We start from the raw sequence: 15,451 nt of genomic DNA, 5'->3' as shown, positions 1-15,451 counted from the left end.
CTATTTTAAGCTTCTGCAAACATGCCCCTTCCTCTTAGGTCACTGGATACAACCTTCCATGGAGCTTTTCACCTGAGCTACAGAATTGGTGCTTTTTGAAACACATGTCAGATCTTTCCATGGACTCCTTATATACAGTAGATGGGTTTAGCACTCTTTTGAAAGTCCTGTCTCTTAAATACAGGTTTAGCATCCTTTAATCACAGGTTAGGCAAAATTTACATAAACAAATTTAGCACTCTTTAATAGCAGGACTAATGCTCTTTGCAGAAAATGCTAATTCTGAGCAGCAGAGAAGGTTTATTTCAACTAGGAAAGAGAGTCATGTCCTGTCACCTGTGTGTTTCTATTTCTTTTTCAACTATGAATGTATTACAAGTTTCCTGCTGCTTCTGCTGACAAGGGATGTAGCATGGCTGCATTTTTAACTGTTTTTATTAATTCAATTGGCAGAGAAACATAATTTTATCTACTTGCGTTCCATTTTGCCTATGGGTAGTACAAGGCACGCTTGCAGTGACAGCAGGGCTGTGCATGCACCGGTAGTCTAGCAAGGAGCTTGCTCACTATCAAGTGTTCCCTTCAGTTCCAGCTGGTGCCCCTCTCCAGGCCTGTTAACTCCAGGAGTTAACTTCCAGGAGTGGAAAAGAATGGTACATGATGAAGTAGAAGGTACAAAATACAGACATACATGTTTTCCTTTGTGGTTGATGAATGCAGATTGTGTAAAGGCTTAATGTATTCATATGAAGAAGCTTCTGAAACATTTTATTTCATAGTAGTATATTTCCTTATTTCATTTCAAATCTGCCCACAATCCTATTCCATTGGTGTTACAAGCCAGATTTTTGGAAGTACAACTTCCAGAATGGACAGAATACTTTATACCATCATTTTGAATTTGAAGAATATTTTGCTTTTTCAGTCGAGAGAGAGAGAGAGAGAGAGAGTGAGAGACTCAGACTCCTGAGTGTTTTTTAAATCCTTATATTATGTTTCAAAATTAACATGTAAAATTAAAACTATGTCAAGATCTTTTTCTTCCATTAACAAGCTTCCTCATTGGTCACTAAGGGATAGCTCCTAATGTACAATCCTCACTGGATGGCTGGAACATCACATCATCTTCAGGCCCATCAGGACCCAAACATCAAACATCTCACCTTACTTCAAAAACAACACTTTTCAACTATGAGTCATCAAGGGTAGGAGAAAGAAATCAAGGAAGGCAATGGCAAGTTTAAATCAGTCCATACACAAAACTGATAAAAAGCAAACAAAGTGTCGAAGGGGTCTGAAGCATAATATCAAAGGGATTCTAAACATGGAGGAATATTCACTGGGCGCACTCCCAAATACCCCTCATCCTTCCCAGGATTGAAAAATGGAAACATTTTCTCAGAAAATTTGGCAGGGATGGACCGAATAAGATTCATCTGCTCAACGTCAAAAAATGAGAGCATTTGCTCTTCTCCATCCATTATTAGATAAACACCTACAACTTTACATTCTTTATTTTCACTGCTGATTAAACTGTTTCCTCCAGAGCAATGATATTGACCTTGGAACCATCTCATAGACACATAATCATCTTCCAGTTGTTTTTCTAGCTTTTCTTGTTCTAGTTTCTTTCTTGCCTTCTCAGAAAGTACTCCCAGCTCCCAGTCCGGTTTTTGTCCAACCTCCACCTCCCAGTACTTTTTATCTTCATCAAATCCTTCATTTGCCACTGCAATTGGAGTTCCTTTAAGATCCTTTAATCCTGAGTCAGACGGATTCAACCTGACTTTATTTTTGTCTTTAATGTTGAGCTTGGCATGTGTGCATTTAGGATCCAAAGTGAGATTGACTAGAGAATAGGAAAACAGAATAATATCATTGATAGAAAGAAAGCGTGCCACAATTCTCTAACACATTAATTCCACATAGAAATCCCTGCAAGTTAGTAAACTAGTAGAAGAGAATATATGTAGCTCAGGGTTGAACTGTGGAGTCCTTGGGGTTCTCTGAGCTTGGTTGTATTCTTGCAGATGTTTCATTACCTGGCTAGGTAATATCTTCACTGCACTGAAGATGTTACCTAGCTGGGCAATGAAATGTCTGCAAAAAAACAACCAAGCTCAGAGAACCCCAAGGACTCCACAGTTAGTAAACTGTATTTAAAACAATATGTCAGTATTTTTCATTCTCCCCCAGAAAATGATTATTAAACATCATGTACAATTTATATTATAACCTGAAGTTCAAATTGTTTTTATATTTTGTAAAAATGAGAACAATATTAACAATAACCAGCTATTCTTTACTAATAACCTCTAAACATGCATTTTGCTAACTTTTGTTTCCAACAAATAAAAGTCTAGAAATATGTACATTTAAAAAGAGATTTTATAAATTCACCTAATCAGAATGACTTAGACTGCTATGTTTTTTTAAGAATCTTAGAATTTTAAAACTTATTTTCAGCCATTAGCATGTCTCAAACTTTGCATGTCCTAAACTTATGAACAAAATTATCATAATTAATACTGAATTCTGAAAGCAAACTTTTTATATTTATTGTCACTGATCACTTGTTACTTTTCCTATTCTGTGTTTGAATTATTACATTAACTGCTCATTTAAAACAAGTGTGGTCAATATCTTGCCTACTGGCCTCACAGGACCTCCAAACCCATTTGCACATAATCTTAAAGTGGCAAATAAATAAAATGATATTTCAAATGAAAAGTATTTCATTATTTCTTCATATTAAGATCCTTTTTATTTGGACTTGCTCAAACAGGTTTTTGTTTAAAAATAATTTCAATCTAGGATCACTGTTCTAATTCAATGTAAGGCTGGAACCACCATTATTTTTAAAAATGAAAACAGCTGTCTGAACCCAGCCTTAATAAAGACCTTGATCCCACAATTTCCTTTATAAATGGAGAGCATATGGAGCTTTTCCAAGCAAACATTTTTCTTTCACTTCAATTGGGGGAACAAGTTTATGCTTACTTTTTTTCTTAACTGAAATATTGGCTATGTCTGCAGGGACTCTGAGAATAATGGAGTTCTAGTGTAATTTATGACTGGAATTAGGGCCAAATTAGATGTGATGTGAAATTAACCTTTGTATTTAATTTTTGTTTATGCAAACAGCATCTGATGGGGTGACTACTAACCATTTAAAGGGAGTACGGAGTGTTTAATTATTTTCTTTCCTCTCCTTATCCTGCAATATGCATTTCTTTATTTCTCATAAGCACTTTCCTCGTTAGCTGCTAGATGCATTTTTAATATGGATTCTTTATACTTTTGGGTAGTATTCAGTTACTAGAGGTCTTATATTCACAAATAAATATACCTGCATTGGATGATGCCCTCCTGAAATCTGCAATATAAATCAAACAAACAAAAATGATGAGATTGCAAGGACTTCACATTTAATTTCAAAGACAGCAGGATCTTTGTAACTCACCTAATTCTGCTGTATCTTTTGCTGAAATAGAGACGTTATTCAGTTAGCAATATTACACTGATTGTAGTAGTATAATTAAGTTTTTAAAAATTGACAAAAATGATATAGCAACCAATATGAAGGGCTTAGAATTAAATATGAACAACAACAAAAAAGTACTGTAAGAAGTTTTGCTGAACTCAGGTAAACAAACTGTTTTATTTTCCTCAATCAAAGATGGTCATGTAGCCTTAATTCCATTTTTGCCCCTCCAGTTTTGGGAGAGGATGGGTAAAATAGGTATGTTAAGCCTTTGGAAGGGATAACATGCCTATAATGCATTTAAAGAACACTTCAGTTCCCTTTCACTAAACTTTCCATTCAGCCACTAAAGGAGTAGAGTTTGCTATATGAAACATTGATGTTATATGATGCATTAACATGCATCCTTAAACTTCCTGAATAGATCCACCAAAGACAGAGGAGCTGTTTCTTCTCCTGTCTGTCCCAGACATTGTTAAGACCAGGGCTGAGTAAACAAGTGCCTTCATTTATGTCCTTGGAAAAACAGTTTGGAAGAACAGCCTTACATACAATCAGGTTTGGAACATACCATGGGTCAGTGTTTCTCAACCTTGGCAGCTTTCAGAGATGTGGACTTCAACTCCAAGAATTCCCCAGCCAGAGAGTTTAAGACCACATCTCTGAAAGCTGCCAAGGTTGAGAAACACAGCCTCACAGTCAAGGATTTTGTATGTGCACATGCACATGCGCACACACCCCCACACACACACATCTCAAGACACTTATCTTATTTTCATACAAGTGTATTTGGGGTTTCCTTTCACCTTTTTCCTAAATATTAGTATTGTTTATATCACAGAGAGTTTAAATTTATAATGGAGCTAAGTTAAGCATCATTTTAGGTGAAGTCTGAAAATAGCTGGATGCAATTCCATTCATACCTTCATTCACCAACAACAGAAAAGTATACTGGAATCCATTTCCTTACCAAATTTATCTTGTGCTTCTTTCAGATCTATAAGCAAACAAATTGAGGAATCAATGAAAGACTTAGGGAAAACCCCTTATGTCAGTTTTAGTTTATTAGTTGCTCTAAAATCTGCAGGGGTGGAAGGCTGATTAAAATGGTTCGGATGAGGCATCTGATGGAACTTAGGCAATTTCCTGCTTGCCTGTTACCAATACTGCTGCAGGCCTGTATAGAGATGGCCCAGGCAGTGGACACCATCACTTCTTTCTTCAGTCTAGCATTGCTCAACTGCCATTTTGATTTGCCAGGTAGCTCATAGCAATTATTGTAGAGGGCTGGAGCACAAATAGAGTTATTCCCATGATGGATCAGATCAAATACAGAGAAGGGCCCTTTCAGCTTAGTTGAAATTCATCTCCACAACAGTGGGTACAGTGAAGAGGGCTTCTTTGCCTCCATTGTGTCCTTTGTGCCTTCACAGAAGAAGCCTGCAATGGTCTCCATACTATGCAACATTTCCTCAAACAAGATATTGAGGGGAGCAGAGCTGGAACAGTCAGAGGATCTTTGTAAGCAATTTTCATCATTCTTTGCAAAAAAAGTATATTAGATGTGCTTCAGCTTGGACTCCAGCATTGTGGCACATCCTAGAGAGGTAACACTAGCAACTGCTTGTCAGTTTCATATTCTCAGCTGCCTATATGTATAAATTGTAATGGTTTTAATGGTTTTATTTATTAAAATTCCTCTCAGAGACACTTGCATTGAGATAGGTGGCTATAGAAATTGCATAAATAAACAAACAAGGATTCTTTATTGATTTCAAGAATGCAGAAAAGGAATATGGAGAAATAAGGGATACCACTTGTTTGTTCAACTTTGCTTTTCCTGGCTGATTAAACCTGTCAGGATAGGACTGACCCCAGGATTAAGAGAGGTCTTTTGGTAGATATCCCATGCTGAAAACTAGACAGCAATAGTGCAACTCTTCCACTTCTCTAAAACCTCTCAGAGGCCTTCAGTAGCATCAATCATAGTATCCTTCAGGGCTGTCTGGCAGATCTGGGCCTTTCTGATATGCCCAGTAAGGGGGGTTGGGGACTACTGTTCAACACTTCAGCCATTGACCTATGGTGTTGTACAGGGTTCTATCTTGTTTCCTATGCTGTTTAACACCTACATGATACTGCTGGGGGAGAATCTTTAAAGTTTGGTTCAGTATGCTGATTATACCCAGCTCTTCTGCTTTCTAACTTCTCATTCTAAGGAAATGAGCAATAATCTTGATCATTTCCTAATCTCAGTAATGGGCTGGATAAGGGAAGACAAGCTAAAATTAAATCCAGACAAAACAGAGGTGCTGACAGATCCTATGACTGAGGTTGTATTCTCCCAAGAAACAGATTCACAATTTGGGAGTGCTTTCTGACCCCCCAACTACCCCTGGATTTCCAAATAGCACCAATGGTGAGAAGCCTGTTTGCACAATTATGGCTAGTATGTCAACAAGCCCTTCCCTCCTGACCCTTCCTTAGTGACACTAAGCCAACTTTGGTTACAAGCCACCTTTATTTCAGTGTGTTTTATGTGAGGTTACTCTTGAAAAGTGTCCAGAAATTGCAGTTTGCGCAAAATGAGGTACTCAAGCTGCTGATCATCATGGGGTAGGAGGATCATATCATGCCCCTATTAAAATACCTGAAGTAGCTAGAATTGCCTATTGGCAGAGTTTATGGTGCTACTCTTAACATTTAAAACCCTGAATGGCATAGGCTATGATTATATGAGCCTTGTCTCTTCTACTACGAACCTTGCTTTTATTCACATCAACAGGAGAGGGGCTTCTGAAGATATTCCAATTGTCAGAAGCTGAACTTTTGATTACTCAGGAAAGGGTCTTCTCCTATGTGGTTCCAGGGATATGATATGTGCTCCATAAAGAGATGTTCTTGGCTCCCCCTCCCCCATGTAAGAAAATAATAAAAGTAAACCCATTTCACTCAACTTTTAAATATTAACAATTTAATGATTAAATTCATTCTTTTATATCCATATTCTTACTGTTCTGAGTGTTGGAATAAAGAGGAAGGTGGCACATACATTAAATAAGCAACACTAAACAGCTCCTTGGAAAAGACCCTGATGCTGGGAAAGATTGAAGGCAAAAGGAGAAGAGGACGGCAGAGGATGAGATGGTTAGATAGCATCACTGAAGCAATGAGCATGAAACTGAGCAAACTCAGGGAGGCAGTGAAGGACAGGAAGGCCTGGCGCAATATGGTTCATGGGGTCACGAAGAGTCGGACACGACTTAATGACTGAACAACAACAACAACAACAACAACAACAAAACAGCTACAGAATTACCTTTTTCAAAGAGTTTTTTTTCACTTTCTGGGGAAAAAATAGAGTAGAGTTAGACCCCTAGTGGCTAAAGCATTAATTGTTTAAATAAATAATCAAATAGTATTCTAGACTTCATATTGATTCAAATCTTCATACTGATTCAATGCTCCTAGAGATGAGCATTGTTAAAATGTTATTTCAAGCTTTGAACAAAACAGCCCCATTTGGAATATTTTGCCAAAACAGTTTGTGTATGTTGTGTTCCAGAAGGAAAAAAAAATTAAATATTTTGAATGTTATGTATTATGGAACAAAGGGAACTTAAATCAAGCCTGTTACTCATTCTTTTTTTTTTTTTTTTTGTCCTAAGGCCATAAATATAGTTGGGGTGACAGCCTACAGTTCCTATAACAAACTAGCTTTCTAGCAGGTAAAGCTAAAGAAGCTAATTAAACAAACATGGACCTTGGAACAAAATTCTCCACCCTAGTTGTAAAGGAACATGTATCACTCAGTGAGGTCTTTCTTCAATTTTGATCAGCACCAAGGAACTTAGAGTTAGCGTTAGCAATTGACTAAGTAACATTACAATTATTTCAGTTAACTGTTAGCTTGTGGGCATGGTATGATACCTTATGGAACAAAATGCCCCTTTTTGTCCTATATCCATTTATCCCACATTCAGAATAAAATTTTAAAACATGACAATTGAGGTTTTTGCTCTCCATATTGAATGTTTTTTATACCCTATTCTAGCTCAGTTTCTGAAAAAAAAGAATCTGCATGGAATTGCTATGAGACCCTACAATAAATTATCCAGTAAACTGGGTTATTCAACCTTCAGAACTGAAGAATGCTCTTACCTCGAGAATTTTGAAGGCTTAATATTTCTACAAGAAATAAGATGCATGTTACACATTGATACAGGAGAAAATGCATATGAAGATACAAAACATCATATGCTAAAATATTATCAGTTGATATCAGGTGGATATTCAAAACCGATTATACATGTGTTTCATCGTAATAGGAAAGGAAATAATTCATAGACATACCTACTTGACCTAATACTTATGTTTTCCATATGCATACATGTTTTTATAGGAGAATAGGCTAAATATCAGAGGACTGTTCTATAAACAGTTTAGTTTTAGATTCGGCAGTAAGGGCAGCTTTGAATAAATGCCATGTTCCCCATAGTACAAGCTTAGCCTCATACTTTGTATGCATACATGTCCTGTACAAGACAAGGTGATATTATGCATATCATAATGTTGTGGTAGAGGGCAGAGGAAATGGCCTTAAAGGACAAGAGAAAGCACAGCTACCAAGGCAATGGTCAGATAAAAGGGACTTAAGCCCAGGCCAAGAAAGTAATGAGGGTAAACATCTGAGTTAAGCCTCTTCCTAGTTCACACAAAGATAAACGGAGGGAAGTGGGGAGCGCATTCTGACTTCCAAGCTTCTGTAACTATAGCTCTACAATAAATGTAGTACAAGTCTGGTCTACCTTAAAGGGCTGACAACTATTGAGCAAATTATGCAAGTAACATAATTCAGGTTATTTATGCAATGACATCATGACATGTGTAACATCACTCAGCCTCAACAAATGTCTTTGTTTTTACCAGCATATGTCTCTGTGTGACTATCATAACAATAATAAACAGCAGCAACAGGAAGAAGGAAAAAGAAATCCATAGTTACCATCCTGTAGAGCATTCTTTTCATTTACTGTACATGAAAGATAAGAACAGCAATTGAAACATGATGATTTGTATCCTTTAAGTCACTTTAAACTTTATAACATAAAATTAAATTTGCCACCAAAGTTAGATTTATATCTCAGATTTTCACATTCTCCAGTGTGCTCCATCTGACAATGTGCACAGCTTTGCCTAGAGTCACCACCACCACCACCACCACCACCACCACCACCACCACCTTTTATCTTCACTTCCTACTGGTGTCATCCAACATATCACTCTTGTAAGATGATACTATAACTGACCTGCCTGAGCAATCTTCAGTTTGTCTCCTGGAATGAAATATAAAAACATGATTTTTAATGCAAGTACATATGGACAGAGTATTTACATATGAGTAAAGCATTCTAAGCATCATGTGATAATGAATGCCCATGTCTGACAAGTATTTTGACAAATCCAAGAGAGGCATATCAACCCCGAGACTTTTGGTGTATACAGTACATAAAATTCCTAGAGGTGAACTCCAAATCCTAGTATCGTGTTTATGATGAATTTCCTTTTTTAGCTGGTGGTAAATAACCATATCCTATGTATTGCCAAGCAGTTAAGAGCTTTTTAGAAACTGCATTTTAAAGTGAGACATAAAATTATTAAAATGTAGTTCAGTTCACTGTTTGCCCACACAGGTGCTTCTCGTTTTCTAATAGCATTTATGATAAAACTTACTTTTTAGTTTAAAAACAGTGCCGATTATGAGAAGAATGCCAAGCACTGCAATCAGAAAAAAGGCAACCATGTATCCGGATATGGCAGGGAAAAAGGTATCTGTAAATAAAAAGAAAGTACCATTAAACTACATAATACTGATTTTTGAGTTGTTTCATGACCGGAAGGCTAAAAAAATAAAAGGCAGTTACAGAGAGAGAGATACATAGTTAAGACAATTAATGTTTTCAATCCGGGGATTGCTCAACCTCATAAGCTATGAATTCTGACCTTCACCTCCAGTTTCAATTTGTATAAACAATTATACATACTTTCCCCTCTCTGATCCCAGCACTGTCTCACCATTTGGTGCCCACCATTTATTAACTGGGAAGTGCCAGATATCTTTAATATCACAACACTTTAAACTGAGTTAAACTAGTGTTAACAAAAGGAAAAATGAAAGCAGAGATGAGGCTAATCATGCAGAATTCTGAAAGTGTTCTATGGGGCTTGATACAATGACTATTATCCATATCTATAGAGCTGTCCATTCAATTGTGTCTAAATTTAGGTCAATACTCTATCATACAAGCATTAGGCCAATAGATGGAAGAGAGAGTGTCCATTCTAAGGAACAAAACAAACAGCACAATTAAGGGGTTAGATCTGGACCCACTACTACAGAGCAAAGTTTGATAATCTGGCACTTTCAGCGATATGATCGTACCCGACCCATTGACATGAACAACTGCTGAAGTTGTCCACAGTACTTGGAAGGTAGCAAAGTGCCTATCTCTGCTGAATAACCCTTGAAATAAATGGGATTTACATTAGCTATGATTTATACGTTATTTCACCATGCATACTTAAGTATTTTAGTGTATATGTGTATATGAAGAAAAAACATGAGTCAATCTGTAAGATGGAAAAATAATATGGATCCTGACATTAGCATTTCCTATCTCATGTCTTGATATTATATTTTCCCACTTAAGCTTCACCGGGAAGGAAAACCGTATCCACATTAACTTTAGACATACATATACTTTATTCAATATACATACACAGGACAATTTATCAAATGCTATCGCCAAGCAGTTCATGCAGTGGATAGAAAGTAATGCAAAAACTTATACAATACAGTTGCTTATTCACCTTCAATGACAAGGGATGTTGATTCCAATACGTGACCTGAAGATTTTCCGATGATCCTGCAGGAGATAGCATTGTCATAACCTGGCTCTAGAAGAAAATCCAGACTGGCATTGCCAAGAATGATTGGAACAGAAGCAAGTTCCTGGCCTTTGCTGTCCATCCATGAAAGCAGCAAAATCTCAGGTGACTCTTCTACTTTAGATTTGCAGATGAGTCTGATCCCACTGCCCTCATATTGCTGAAGCATAATCAATGGGCTCCTGATACCTGAAGACAAAAGAAGCTGATTTAATGTGAAATGTTTGCCTGCGTGCCCGCCTGCCTGCGTGCCTGCCTGCCTGCCTGCCTGCCTGCCTATCTATCTATCTATCTATCTATCTATCTATCTATCTATCTATCTATCTATCATCTATCAATTATCATATTGATGCAGTCTTCATAAATTGTGCTGATTTGCATATTTCAAGTTATACAAAGCAATGTTTGTATTTAAAGAGCCATAATTTATTAGCTAATAGCAGCATACCTTTAATGAAGGCAGAGGAGCAGTTTCATTGAGACCTGCAAATCCAAGAGACTCTTGCCAGGACTTCAGTCTTTTTTTTTAAAAAAAGGCTGCCTCAGCTGCATAGGAAGAACCTAATTTGTGTAGGGTGGTACTTTAGATGGAAGTGGAGTGGCGGGTAGAAATTGTACTGACCCGTGCAAACTGCTGCTATGTCCACAAAGTCATCAGGACTTGGACTTTTGAGTCAAGGAGGATATAAGTCCAAGCAGTAATTAGGATGACAATCTGAAGAGTCACTTAAGGTATCACAAATCCTTCACTTGCTCTAGTGTGGTAAATTCTAAAGACAGTTTCAAGTCAGTGCATTTTGCAAGTGCTTTGGACTTTATTTCAAGTCAGCTTTCTCAGTGGAATGAATACCATTATTCAGACTGCATTGCTGTCTTCTGCATCTGATGACATTTTATTCAAGGCTGCATCAGATCTACCGCAAAAATACCAGTAGGACCTATTTGCCAATGTTTACCTGGGCAACTGCTAACCTTCCTTTCTATATGTAAGGAGGAGAGCTAAACATCACCCACTGTAAAAGATCCAGCCTACCTCCTACTAGTAGAAGATAATATCCTGTTTTCTATGGTGTCTTTGCTACTGTTTTTAAAGGTGAGACCCTAGAAGATTTAACCCTGACAACATCGTAGAAACATCTACAAAAGGGAAAGCACACTGCTGTCCTTTTATACAATGAGAAAAATACCCAGACCCAGCTTGACTGTTTCAACAGCCCTGGCTGACTTTGCCTCACCTGTTGATTGCAACTATGGGGTGAAAGTGCAGTTTTTTACAAGATATTGTAACAGGAAAGTTATGTTAGTCTGTGCTGGCAAAAAATCAGAAGGAATCTGGTAGAACTTTTTCAACTAACAAATGTTACTTAAAAAGTGTAAGCTTTCATGAGCTGCACTTCACTTCATCAGATGTGAGCTCCAGTTCACAAAAACGTATGCTACCAGATTCCTTCAGATGTTTTTGTTACACGAGTTAACATTCACAGGCCTTCTGAAGGAGCTTTCCACTTTGTTTCCTAAGATACTGAGTTTTTCAGCAAGTTAAAATTTTGTAATGTGATTAATTTGGGGATAGGGTAAAAAGTGGCTGCCAGGTCTAAAAAGACTGCAGACTACTGATGCTTAGTATTTAATCCTATCCACTTTTTTATTTGCTGAGCAGAAGCATTCTTAGGGCTGTTTTTATTAATATCAGTTTTAAGACAACAACATTTCACAGAGTAAGGCAAACTTTCTTAAGTACAGGACGGATGATATTTTGGGGCAATGAGCACATTTGGAAATGTTAAAGTATTATGTGGGTGCATTCACAAAATGACTATCATGAGTGATCTTGCCTCTTCATTAACAACAACAACAAAAAGGCCTAATTACCAGAAGACAGATTGGTAAAACTGAGAACCATCAAGAATGTTCTTGCTGGTCCTAAACTACCTCTATTTTGATTCTGGGCTGTGAGAGAAACCTTCCAACAAAGCGCTAAGTGGCAGACACAAATAATTCTTTTTTCCCTAAAACAGCCTTCTCCATGGAGCTCGAAGCATTTTTGTAAGCCACAACTTCCTTTTTATTTATTTCTAATTATAAAAATTCTTAAAATTGGGGGGTGGGGAGAGAAGGGAGCCTGGCAGATGAGAAGGCAGATACCCATCGGCATCATATTGCTTCCCTATTTGAAGGAAGAAATATTCTGAGTGATGCTCAGAAATGATTGTCCTTTCTAATGATTTCAAGTTTCTGCCCTTTTCAAATAGATCTTTACCCAGAAACTACATTGTAAGCCCTACTTTCAGGCAGTTGAAAACAACAGTTAGAGGAAATGGCGATCATTTCTAGGCACTCTCAATTAGAGCATATATAAGTAAGTCCACAAAGCTGAGAATAATGCTTAAAAATGAGTGTATAATCAATTAAATTCTTCTTGATTGATCAACAAAGTTTTAAGCAAAACACTTTAACATCTTTAAAAATGATTGCTGTAACATATTGGAAAAAAGTGTAAATGACTTTCAGTTTCATGAACTTAATCTGCCACTCAGTAATAATGTGCCATCTTTAATAGTTTCTTCATCTCTTACAACAAGAAATTAAAATAAAACTCCTCCTTTTATTCCTTTCTCAGTTAAAATTGAATTCCTGCAATTAATTAATGAAATTTATAATTTTTAATCTGCCAATTAAAGTAATTGATCTGGTAATAAAACACACACATAGACAAATTAACACCACAAATACAATAAAAAATGCAGGACCTTTACCTGCTGTTGAATAAGTCATCAACAGGAACAGCAGCAAATGGGCAACCACCTTCTCTGAATAAGAGGGAACAGCTATGCCAGAAAAGAAGCGTACAGAAACATCTCTGATGAGCATCCCAAGAACTGTAAGTGAACTATAACTATCAACTATATATAACTATAAACTATATTGCAATATTATGAACATTTCTAACTAGGAATAAGCTCACCAAACTAAGTGAGACTCAGAACTGAGTTGACATGTACTGTATGGCTGAGGTCATACTGATTACATCAGTCCCCCCACCTCTCCTTTTCTGACAATATTCTCTGAAAAGGGGTATTAAATAAATTTGAAATAGCTTACCATTTAAGTATAAAGCTTCCATGATTTAGCCAGAAGCAATATTAAACATAAGGCATAAGACCGATACAGTATCACTTCTTTTCTTACCATAAATCATCTTGTTAATTATTTACTGTCCTCTGACAATGAAACACTGGAGGGTGTGGTAAACTGTCCCTTTGTTGACACAAGTAAAGTTCTTTCATCAAGAAGGCAGTCATGAGACCGGGAGGCTCTGATTAGTTTGAAATCCCTAGTTGAAATGGAAAGTGCCATTTCAACCAGGTCTCTCAATCTCTTTGAGAATCTCAAGAGGAACTAGACAACCCATGACCTGTTGGGTCATTGTTTCAGAGATATTTCCTTACCTAAACAGAGAAAGAGAATGACCAAGGACAAAAAAAGTAGTGGGAGCGTGAGCGACTTACGCTCCAGCTTCCCCACTGATTTTGCTTGTGGGAAGCTGGCAGATAGCATCAGAAATCTTCCTTCCTTCCTTCCTTCCTTCCTTCCTTCCTTCCTTCCTTCCTTCCTTCCTTCCTTCCTTCCTTCCTTCCTTCCTTCCCACAAATAATATAGGCATGAGCTCTTTTCCCTCCCCTCATGACCCTCAAGAGAGTCCCAGTGAAGCCTCCTCCTTCTCCTCAGCTGACCCACAGAACTACCCGCCATTTTGCTGGGGGGAGGTGGAATAAAGGGAACTGCAGACTGTGAGGAGAACAGCACCCACTCCCCATTCTAATGTGTCCCCAAGGGCCCTTCCTTGAAGGAGGAAGCAGGCTCACCCTTCAACCACTGGCACCCCTCAGCCAGCCCTACCTCAGCAGCAGGCATCCAAGTCACTCCCTCATCCTTTCCTCAATGCCCAACACCATTAAGAGATTTTAAATTTCTGCCTCAGTTCCAAAGCAGCCAATTGCCACTCACCCATTGGGCCTTGCCATCAGTTTATTGAGCTCAGGGGACAGAGGGAGCTGGGAAAGAGGTTGGGGATATATGCATGATGATTGTGTGACCTGCGCTGACTGTGGCATGAGATTTCCCCAATTTAAATCCCACTGGAGAGTGGGTCTTGGATTTTGGACACATTCTGTAAATTAGCCCATTTTAGGGACCTTGATTCAAAAATTGTTACCCTATGACACACTGTTTTGCCCAGTTGAAGGTTACAGATGTGAGAGTTTTAGTAGTATATAGATTGGAGACACTAAGAAGTTCTGGACTGCCACCCTTGGAATCCACTACCTAGAGATCATTATATCTTAGCACAGGTGGCTCTTAGACTCTCTTATTTTCCAAGGGAGGAAAGTATTCTACTCCACTCTTTTATGAAAATTCATTCATCAAAAAGTTGGGCTTGTATGGTCACCAAAGGATACTACCCACCTAAGCAATTGCTTGGTGTTTTTTAGCATTTATCATTTGGAGACTTTAAAAAAAAAAAAGGCCCAGGTCAGCATTTATGAAGCAGGAATTTTTATTCCAGTGACTAAATGAACATCAGCCAACAAATGCAGAGACAGTAGAATAATTATTTGGCTTTTATTTAACATCATATGCAATTCTAAGTGTTATTTTATGAGCAGGAATCCTAAAATCAGATGATTCTGAAAGAATCAGATCCATCCAGCCCAGATGGAAAAACCATCTAGATAGCAGTGGAAGAACAGCAGTGGTTCACTAGTCCTAGATTTCAGGCAACACAGAGAGATAAACAATTCATAGATGCATTTTCTGTACTATTGGTGGCTTCTCTTCTGTAAAGAGAATAAGAATGAATAAACAGAGGTGCAAAAAGCCAGATAGTGACTTATATTGCCCATCAGCATCTCTCTTGTGCCCATAAGACCATCCCAATATGCCTGAGACCAGACTCTGGCCTTTATTTGCATGTTATAGGTTGCAGTTGAGTGGAATTAAAGGTGAAAATGGGTGGAG

General features: G+C 37.7%; 1 protein-coding gene across 2 annotated transcripts; it reads right to left on the bottom strand.

Annotated features, from left to right (window-relative positions):
• Positions 1-971: 971 nt before the first annotated feature.
• Positions 972-13,619, bottom strand: LOC107326361 (erythroid membrane-associated protein-like). 2 transcript variants are annotated; one of them, XM_015889778.3, is made up of 12 exons: positions 13,535-13,619; positions 13,189-13,260; positions 10,355-10,621; positions 9,218-9,316; positions 8,794-8,820; positions 8,490-8,516; positions 7,646-7,672; positions 6,804-6,830; positions 4,455-4,481; positions 3,464-3,484; positions 3,350-3,376; positions 972-1,849 (listed from the first exon to the last, which is right to left on the bottom strand). In XM_015889778.3, exons 1-12 carry the CDS (start codon positions 13,554-13,556, stop codon positions 1,308-1,310), a joined length of 1,185 nt encoding a protein of 394 aa, XP_015745264.1. In that variant the 5' UTR covers positions 13,557-13,619; the 3' UTR covers positions 972-1,307. The 2 variants fall into 2 exon arrangements, with proteins under 2 accessions (XP_015745264.1, XP_025028753.1); XM_025172985.2 differs by lacking the exon at positions 13,189-13,260 and having other exon boundaries at positions 13,535-13,589.
• Positions 13,620-15,451: the final 1,832 nt, after the last annotated feature.

The sequence above is a fragment of the Python bivittatus genome, unplaced genomic scaffold (assembly GCF_059951505.1).
Source record: "Python bivittatus isolate LINGU-HERP-01145 unplaced genomic scaffold, Pbiv_v1 ctg000440_np1212, whole genome shotgun sequence".
Taxonomy (NCBI): domain Eukaryota; kingdom Metazoa; phylum Chordata; class Lepidosauria; order Squamata; family Pythonidae; genus Python; species Python bivittatus.
The sequence above is the reverse complement of the archived record's forward strand: the minus strand, read 5'-3'. Positions and strand labels throughout refer to the sequence as shown.